This window comes from Canis lupus, chromosome 9 (assembly GCF_011100685.1).
Source record: "Canis lupus familiaris isolate Mischka breed German Shepherd chromosome 9, alternate assembly UU_Cfam_GSD_1.0, whole genome shotgun sequence".
NCBI classification, from domain to species: Eukaryota; Metazoa; Chordata; class Mammalia; order Carnivora; family Canidae; genus Canis; species Canis lupus.
Window position 1 is genome coordinate 3,716,374 of NC_049230.1, and position 9,986 is coordinate 3,726,359.

The 9,986-nt window shown below is 53.9% G+C and overlaps 1 protein-coding gene across 25 annotated transcripts in view; it reads right to left on the reverse strand.

The window, feature by feature from the left end:
* PGS1 (phosphatidylglycerophosphate synthase 1) overlaps positions 1 to 8,714 on the reverse strand; it is a 37,136-nt gene extending 28,422 nt beyond the window's left edge. For 24 of the 25 annotated variants that reach the window (XR_005364144.1, XR_005364142.1, XR_005364143.1 and 21 more), the window contains exons 1-2: positions 8,549 to 8,714; positions 61 to 250 (exon numbers count right to left, since the gene is read on the reverse strand). Coding sequence is in view for 18 of the 25 variants with exons in the window: in XM_038546441.1 (XP_038402369.1) it covers positions 61 to 250; positions 8,549 to 8,691 (333 nt within the window). In the remaining 7 variants the exon portion in view is untranslated. Of the gene's footprint in view, positions 1 to 60; positions 251 to 8,179; positions 8,258 to 8,548 lie in introns of those variants that run through there. The other variant, XM_038546451.1, reaches the window with a different exon arrangement.
* Between the last annotated feature and the right edge of the window lie 1,272 nt (positions 8,715 to 9,986).

A 9,986-nucleotide genomic window follows, 5' to 3' on the forward strand; every position in this document is an offset into this window, starting at 1 on the left:
CTCATGTCCCCAAGCCTGTAACTCAAATGTCTATCCCTCTCACCTGTGGACACAACTTACCTTCATAAGCTCAAAAAACTCTGCCGGGGAAGCAAGCACCCTGACGTGGGAACTGGAGACCCCGAACTCTGGGACCAGGTTCCGGATCCACTGGAACCTGTGCACGCCCTCTGGACACAGGCAGCAAGGAGGGGAGGTGACCTGGGGGACAGCCGGGGACAGCAGAGGAGCCAACAGCAGCCATGGCGACCTGGTTACAGAGACAGAGGATCATACTTCTCAAACATTTCCTCAGGGTCTCTCTCAATTACTGGGGGACAGAGGGGAATGGTTTCAGATTTGCTAGGCTATTTTAAGTGAGCCCAAGTCAAACTCTGCAAAAGGCCTCGTCCTCAGCCTCTACTAGGTGAGCAACTTGAGCAGTGCCAGTACCTACAGATAAACCCCAAACGTATAGTTGGTTCCAAACAGCTCCACATTTAGAGCAAACTAAATGTAAACTAAATGTAACTAAATGTAAACACAAACTAAATGTAAACACAAGTAAACTCGCAGAAGCCTCTGCGTGGTTAACCCCAAGGTGCCAACCAAAGTGGCCTGCAGAGAGCCGTGGACGGCCACCTGCAGCCAGGCGAGTCTGGGATAAGCGCGACCACTGGACCCCAGCCGCCAGCTGCAGGGCTACAGAGATCAGCAAGGCTTTTATTCAGGGAAGGACCCAGAAAAACGAAGTTTTCTCTTGAATAATCGATGTGGAGAGAAGAGCTGGAACAGGAGGAGCCTGGGGTGGGGGGCGGAGGGCACCTCTACAGTGGCAAGAATTCCCCCCACGGCCCTGGACACCTCGTCCTCAGGGCTCGCCTCACACACAGCTGCACCCCCAGGCTGGCAGAGACAGCAGCCACTGAGGTCCTGCTGGTGGAACCACAGGTCTGCTCCCCGCCGCTGGCAACCCCGTGGGGACGAGGAGGGGCAACACACCCAGAGCCCCACAAGAGCCCGACACTAATCTCAATTCCAGCAGCCGGCCAATCTGCTTCGCCGCGTGCCCTTCTACTGCAGCTCCAAGAGGGACTCTGGGGAAAGGGCACTTGAACACCCCACAGCCTGAAGGGCCACAGATTCCAGGAAGATGACCTCATTCACTTGCCTCATGATAAAGCGTGAATCTTCCCAGGGCCCGCAAACATCCCTATGCAGATGCCAGATGGCCCACAGCTGTGCTTCCCAGAAAGCCCACTGGTGGGTCCCAGCAAACTCACGCCAAGAAAACTTAAGTCAACGAGTGGAAGGTAACGGCTCTCTGGATCCTGGGAAGTCAGGGAGTGGCCTGGGGCCCCACAATGCAGAGGGAGCTGGCTCAGAGAGGGGGTGACCCCAGCCTGCTGACGTTCTCTGGCTTCCAGGTGATGAACAGCAGCTTGCAAATGAAAGGCCTAGACATGTAAACGAGGGAGTGCTGCCCCATTTCCCCAAAACCATGGGCCTCACTCCTGCTGTGCTCAAAGCTCACTTCCAGGAGGAGAGGGAAGGATCCTTCAGGCCAGTGGAAAACCACGACACAATGGGAAAGTCTGCACAACACTCTATCAATTTGAAGCCCCAGAGGGGGCCTAAAGTCTAATATTCATTAATTAAACATGGTCTATTTGAGGTGGAAAACCCCACAGCACCACCACACCAACGGATCTCCAAGGCTCGCGGCACTCATCCTCTCTCAGCCTGTATGGAAAAGAACCAGGGCGCCCGCACACCCCCCCTACCCGGGGCCATGCCGTCAGTCCACACATCCCGCCCAGGGGCCAGCAGCCTCCAGGCGGCTCCCCAGAAGGAGGCTTTGGAGACATGTCCTCAGCACACAGCAACCCAGGGAGGGCACATGTGGACTCGGGCCGCACCCCCAGGCATCGGGTGAGCACTGTCCTGTCCTGCGGGGGCACAAGGGAAGAGCAGTCCAGCCCCAGCCCCCCCCCAAACCTGGCGGCCTCACGGGCTTACACACCTGAAGTCACCTGAAGTCATCTAAGAACAACATAAGAGAAAATGCCACCATTAATTAAAGGTGGACATGTGCAGGACGTGTGCTTCGAGTGACCGGCGAGGGGAGCTGGTGGTGTTGAGCAGGGTGTGCAGAGGAGCCCGCTCCAGGCAAGGGAGGGCTGAGCAGATGGAAGACGTGGGCACTGGCAAACACCATGAGCGGGAAAGCCCGGGAGGGTCTCCACAGCCAGGCCAGAGGACAGACACACGGCGACACGGACGGATGGACACGCGCACCCACACAAACACGGTCCACCGTCAGCCCCGTCCTGCCCCGGGGAGGCACCGGGCAGGCTCAGGCGGGCCAGGCTCCAGGCCCCGGGCTGCCTTGGGCAGGACTTGTCCCTGCCAGGCAGCTCTCCCTGGGAATGTTCCATCAAGGCCTCCATCCAAGATTTGTTGAGGGCTTTTTTATGTTGGCTTCCTGTTTAATCTGTGTACTGACAGGTTTATTTTTGCTAGAGAGGAGGAGCTGAAAGCCAATTCGGAGCAGGAGTCGTGCAGGGGGAGACCCAACCCTGGACTGGCAATTTTATGCACCCAAAGAGGAAGGCACTCTGAGGAGCAAAGCATTTTATGAAGGCCCCCCCGGTGACAGCACGGGAGTTGGGAAAACCATATCTGGACAGGTGACACTCAAAATCTAACTGAAGTGCTTCAGCCAGGACAGAAGTAGCCAAGCCCAAGTCTGCTTAGGGGCTCATTTTTTTCTTTCGCCTCAGCCAAAAGCCCATGGGGGGTTAGTTCCCGCTTTCCACAGTCTAACTCCTGGGAATCTTCCCAGAAAAGGTTGTTCCTGGTGCTAGCAGCACCCCCAGCGCACAATAACCCCAGTCTCTGGGGGCGACCACCTGCACAGGCAAGTCCCCTCACCCCAGGGAGGCTTACTAAGAAACCACATATCCCAGGTCAGGAACTGAAGCCCCGAGAAATCTGAGGAGCTGTGGTTATTTTACCAAAAATGCAGAGCCAGATCACACACACCATTCAGAGAACTCAACCAGCACACACACCGGTTTCCACACCTAGACCTGGACTCCCCTGAATCATCTTTCTAAGACCATCTAGCTCCCATTTCTAGTTACAAAGAAGAGGAAGTGGTGGGGGTAGGGGACCAGATAATAGCGTCGGCCGACTCACAAATATCATGGCTGGAGAACAAGGGCCAGGGCAAGCCCCTAGGGACGCTCCAGCGAGCGGGTGGAAGAGGCAGCAACAGCAAAGCAAACAGATCTCTGGCCAACAGCCCTAATGGGGAAACGAACCAGCAGGCTCCATGAAGGGCAGGCTCCAGCCACCCACGGGACACCTGACAGTGGGGATGGGTTCAGCCATGGGATTTAAGGCTTCTCGTGGAATCTGGGGAGCAGGCTGGGTCTAAGTGGACCCCTGACCTCGGGCCCTTTCTCCACCCATGGAGAGACCTGTGTGGGCAGAGTGAGGGTAAGGCTTCAGGGCGGCTCTAGGAGGGCACAGGGAACAAGAAGGGAGGAGGGTATGGAGGGGTGGGACGTGTCTCCGACCATCTCTACAAGAGAAATCCACATCTGAACTGCCTTGACTAAGGATGCTCTTGTCCGTTGAGCCCCTGGATGTTGGGGTGGGGAGGCACTAAGTAAAGACAGCGGAAGCCTGCCTGTCCCCAGGACAGTCTGAGGTGGGACAGGCAGCCCAGACCTCCCGCCAGGCATGAGAAGGCAGTGGGATTTAGTTCAGAATAAGCAGCCATTCGGAAACAGAGCAGAAGAGCCGCTGAGACACAACCAAACAGCTATTGCCACAGGGAGCCTCAGGGGAAAGAGAAGGCATTTCTCCTTTTTGCAGGGAGACTGGAGTTTTCCATTTCACCAAACATCTTGAAGCTGCATGTGCTCCATGGAAAAATACTGGCACACCTTGCGTTTTTTCTTTGTCTGGATGTGCAACAATGTGCCTGGAGGTCCAACCAAGTTCCCACGTGGCCAGCGGTGAGGTGCCAATAAAGAAAGAATTACACCCAGGTCTACACTTTACCTTCACGCATCCCCTCCATGGCCTCTTTGCCTCAGAGGACACAGGCCTGCCCCCCAGGGCACAGAGCCTCACCCACCACCAGTGGGAAAAGTAAGCTGGCCAACCTCTTGGGGTCTTTTTAAAAGAGGGGCTCTGGGGCTCTGAACAAAGAACACAGTGATACGGGAAGACCATCTTCCTACACGAAGCACAAATCCTCAGCAGACGGTACAGGAGTTCCACCCTCCATCCCATACCATACACGGGGCATTTGCCAAGTGGCCCCCACTCTGGGCTCCATCATGCTCTGAATCCATGAGCCCTTCTGGAACTGTACGATAAGATTCGTGGTACAAGCTCTGTGGCTTGGATCCCATCCAAATCTGTACAAAATGATGAAGAAAGAAATTCTTAAAAGAAACTAAGTTCTGTGGATTGCAATATTTTCAGAAACTACTTTTGAAGAAAACCCCCCCTCCTCCCCTCAATCATGCACATTTAAACGTCAGAAAGTGAGCTGAGAAGAAAAGAGCAACAGTCATAGCACTTCCTGAGAAGAACTCAACAGACTACGTGAAGGCACCATACTTCCTGCGTCCCCAGCAGCAGGCGGCCCTTCCTGACTAACGCAACACCCGAGTCCAAGAAAGGGAAGTGAGTGTGAATTCCCGTAGGTTACAAAAGACCAACGGCCGGCTGAACTCCCACAAGAAGTCCAGCACGGGAGGCCAGGCTGCCAGCATCTGACTACATGCTGACCAGATGACTGTCCTCTTGACTTGCCCAAAAGGAAGTCCATCACATCCAGGGGCCAGAAGGCTAACTGTAACCCACAATGCACCTTGGCGGGGGGGGGGGGGGGGGGGGGGCAGAGTGGAAGGCACAGCAAAGGGCCTGCCGAGAACCCATCTCATGTTCTACTAATGCAAAGGCTTTGACCAGCCGGACTTCCCAGCAGTCTTGAAAAGAACTCGTTTACATGAATCAGATCACATGTTTACAAGTGGATTATCTATCAGAATACTTTAATCCCGGGCTTGCAGCTATCTCTCTAGGAGCGCCCAATTGCCTGACCCAGCCTAATTCGTCACCAGCTGCAACGTGTTCAGGGGATGCTCATGCTAATATGAACTCAGTAAAGCTACAATTTCAAAATCTGTCCGTTGTAAATCTTATTCCAATCCCCTGTGAAATCAGACTTGAATTATTTGGGGAAATTATGCTTTGATTCTAAATATCCCCCTCCCACCCATTGTACTACTATAAATAAACCAAGAGATGGCTCTACTAAACTCTTAATGAGTAATGAACATCACAAAGTTCACAGAAAAAAAGTAATTTCTGGAAATCTGGTGATCCCTTAGAGTGGAAACTACTAACAAGCTAAACCGGAGCATGCTGACCTGCCACTACGTCAGATGTCTAACTGAAAGAACGGTCTTCTGGTTATCTGTCTCCCTCAGAACTCAGGGAAGTTAGGAACCTCCTCACCACCTCTCACCCTCACCCTCACCCTCTCACACACACACACACACACACACACACACACAGACCTCGAAGAGAAAATGGGAGTTGAGTCTCAAAAATGAAGCCCTTTCTGCACATAGAGCTCAGGCTGAAAATCATTTGTTTGGGTTTTTTAGAGAAGGAGGCCACAAAGAAAATATTTCCTTGTATGGCAGGCAAGCTCAAGATTAGGAACTAGCGCCCTCCTGACATCTTTCCCCCTCAGTCCCATCTACTCCAAAGGAGTCATTTGGAGTCTGAGGACTCTAACCCACTACTGCAAGGCACTGTTTCCCCACCGCCTCCAGTTCCCAGCTCCAGACCCATCAGTCGGCTGGACACTGGACACCTCTGCTCTGACACACCTGGATACAACTTAAGGTGCCCCAACTCAACTTATCATCACCCCCCACACCCAGTCCTCTTTCTTACCCCCCATTTTGGTGAAGCGTGCCTCCATCCGTGCAGTCAACCAAGTCTCCCTACACACACACACACACACACACACACACACACTAGAGCTGACTCTAATCCCTTCCACTCCGCACCACCTCAGGCCTAGACCACCACCATCAAAGGAAACTGGACAGGCAATCTCAGAGCTTGCCTCCCTGGGTCTCAGCCCGGAGGACGAGCTTGCTCTGGCTCCCCCCCTTTTCCCCCATCCCTACTCAGCACCCCCAGTCAGCTCCTGGAAACCTGTGGCACCTCAGAACTGCCACCTCTGCGGCTACAATCATCAGCCCACACCACTCATCATTCTCCCCTGAACACCAGCTCCCCCTTCTTTATCCAGCCTGCTCCTATACTCCAAGACTACAGCTCTGAGATCACCCCTACCACGAAGCTTTCCGTGACCTCCTGCTGGGCCTCGTAGATGCTGCCATGACCTTCTACTTTACCTTACTATTACTGTCAGCTTATGGGTCTGAGCATCCTGAAGATGAGGCTCTTTATCTTTGCTTCCTCGGTACCTAGCACACAGCCCAGGAGTGCTTGCTACATGCATGCTGAATATATGAATGAGCCTAGCAGTCCACAGTAATAACAAGCGAAATGCCTGCTCAAGAGAAAACAACAGTATTTCTAGATCACTAACTGGAAGTAACTTTAAGTAGCGTTCTCTGTCACTACAACTAAGGAGACCACTGCAATGAAAGAGCCCGCTCTCCACTCCTGTTAGCCACGACGGTTCACCAGGCACTCCAACAGTTGAGTCAGACTGGCAAGCTAAAAATCTGAAAAAGTCTAAGCTCATGACTACACAGAACTCTTATCAATGAATCAACGATCAGAGTTACAAGAAACCACACCATTCGGGGAATGAGGAGTTTCGAGGTACAACTAATGGGGGAGAAACGAAAGTCAGCAACCACTAGAGGATGAGTGGCCATACAGCCCAGAGAAACCCCAAACACCAAGGCCACAGAGTCAGGAAAACCTGCAAACGGAGTAAGGCCAAGAGGAAAAAGAAAAGAAAAGTAAAGAAGCTCAGAAGCTACGGTGTTGTAACAACACTGGTCAAAGCGCTCATCCTCAGTCCTAGCAGAACATTCTAAGGACTATAAAACACTAATTTCTTTAAAACACAAAACCTGTGTTTCTTTAAGTGAGCTTCTGATTTAATTGCTGACCCAGAGGTACAACCCTCTCTTTCTCGTGCTCTCTCTCGGCTTCTTCAAAAAGAAATATGGTGCCACACCGGCTGCACCCATTTCCAAAAAGGACTTGGGGAAATCCATCTAGACCACCCCCTGCTCCCCGAAAAGACACTCAAATGTCTTTTTCAAAAGAAGGTGTGGAGATTGCCCCAACGCCCCTTAGTAGTCCATTCCAACAGTAACCAACAATGAACCATAAAGTGTTTTTTTGTATTGTCTAAACATGTGTCTGGTTTAAACAGGAAAATGTCCTCCATATAGTTTTTAACCGGGGAGACGACAAAATGCCTTGAACGCCTCGTCTTCGAGGAGGGAACATTTCTTGAAACCTTAAACCAAACTTCCCAGAGGTCTGATGCCAAGACGTAGAAGTCATCCGATTTCCCCACCCGCTGCAATAGCCCGGGTCTTGGCTAAGCACCAACTCCAGAAAATGCAGAGGCCGCCTCCTCCAGGCCCCGCCCCCGCCGGGCTGCGCTGTCGGTGCAACTCCAAGCCATCCTGACCATTCAGCAGGCTTCTGAAGGCCTCCGGACTGATGCGATCACCTAAAAGCCAACCTACAAGTCACCCTAAAGGAACCAAACTCGGATTTCTGCTGAACATCGTCCACTACAACCCAGGACGAAGCACGTTCCTTCCCATAAGCAGATCCGAGCACGAAAGCCACGATGTCCCATCTCACTCAAGCAAGCACAGATCAAAACCTAAGCTAACGCAACCTCTTCTAAAGGATGCGCATCTAAGATCTGCGTGTGCGTGTGTGTGTTTTTTTTTATCTTTTCAGGAGTCAAGTGTAAGGCTTGAGTCTGATAAGAAAACCATTTGCACACAAGAAATCTTTTTTTCCCCCCTTTTCCTTTTTTCCTGTAACATCTGCAATAACAGCAGGCCTCTTAGGTCAGCATGCTCTTGGCAAATGTTGACTTTGAAAGACGACTGCCTGGACAAACGGCTTCAAAGCCGCCTCCGCCACTTACAGAAGTCACTTCAGTGCTTTTCCAGTACACGGGCCCTTTGAAGAGTGTGAAGAGGGTTCCGAGTGGTTCCTCTCCCCACCCCCACCCCCCGCCCCGGCCCGAGAGCCCCGGACTCGGACTCGGGGTTGCTTCACAGCCCTCTCGGGCAGGCAGTGCGAAGCGCTGCACGCACCCGATGCGGGCCAGGCTCATCCACCCCGCAGCCAGCGCCGCGCGAGCAAAAGACCCTCCAACGCCCGCCGCCAGGGGCCCCGGGCGCCCGCCCCGCCCCCACCCCACCCCCCGCGTGAGCGCACTCCCGGCGCGCAGGAGAGGCAGGGCCGCGCCCCCGCTCCCGCCCCCGCCCCGGCCGGCCCGGCCTCCTCTCACCTCCTGCGCCGGCGGTCCCGGTTCCTGCCCAGGCGGTCGGACAGGCGCCCCAGGAGCGCGGCCAGGCCGGGGCGGCCAGGCAGCAGGCCCAGCAGCCGCCTCCAGAGCACCGGCCCCGCTGCCGCCGCCGCCGCCGCCGCCATGGAGACTCGGCGCTTCCGCTTCCGCTTCCGGCGCGCAAGAACTTTATTGACAGCGGCGCTCGCAGACACGGACAGGTGTGCGGGAGGCGCGCGGGGCGCAGGCGCAGCGGACTGAGCCCCGCCCCGCCCTCGGCCCCGCCCACTACCCCGCCCCCATCGCCTCGGCCACGCCCCCCAGCGCCTCGCAGTGCTGGCCTCGCGCCGCGCGGGTCCTCCCGGCGCCCAAGCTCCCGGGCAGGTGTACGGGGCCCGAGCGGAGCCCGCGGGGCTGCAAGCCGGGAGCGCCTCCCGCAGCTGGCCTTCGGGAGGAAGGCGGTGCACGGGTCTTGAGAGGCGGAGAGCTGGGAGAGAGGGCTCTGATCCGAAACGTGGGTTCCTCCGCACGGACGGGGACTTGGGAACCCGGAGAGCGGTGGGCGATCGGCACATCCTACCTGATTGTCCCAGGAGGGGGTTGTGAGGGTTCGAGGCTGTGGACACCCTGGATGCAGAGCATTCCGCGTTGCGTGCCCACCCAGGTAACCCCAGGAAGTCAGTTACATGCTCCCTGCAAAAGTGTTCATCACAGCATCCTTGGCCATATCAGCAATGTGGAAGCAATGGACAGGGGGGGAGTTGGTGAAATAAATAATGGTGCATCGCTTTTTTTGGGGGGGGGGAGACCCCCATAAGATACCCATTCTTACCCATAAAGAATCACCTCCCAGAAGGACGTTTAAAGACATGAAGTAGGGCAGCCCCTGTGGCAGTGTTTTAGTGTGGCCTGCAGCCTGGGGTGTGATCCTGGAGATCTGGGATCGAGTCCCATGTCGGGCTCCCTGCATGGAGCCTGCTTCTTCCTCTGCCTGTGTCTCTGCCTCTCTCTCTCTCTCTCTCTCTCTCTCTGTCTCTATGAATAAATAAATATAAATCTTTTTAAAAAAATAAAAAAATAAAGACATGAAGTGTAAAATCCAAATTTCCTACCGAGTAGCATAGAGCTTATCTCAAAGGGAAAATGAGAAATTGGAGGGAGTATTGTGTAAAGACAGAATGAATACACCAAATGTAAATACGCCAAAATGCTAACGTTGGTTATTCGGCGCTATCCAAGAATTCCCAAGTTGTTTACAAGCAACGGGCATTTCAGATTGTTTTAATTTTTCCTTCACGATTAAATAGCTTTACAAACACAAGGTGGAATTTGATTCAACTCTTCCCGAGTTACAAGTGGTGAATCATCAAATTTCCTAATTTCCAGTAACTAGAATGAGACCATCCATTGCATGTTTCCAGTTTTGCACAGCGCCTGGGAC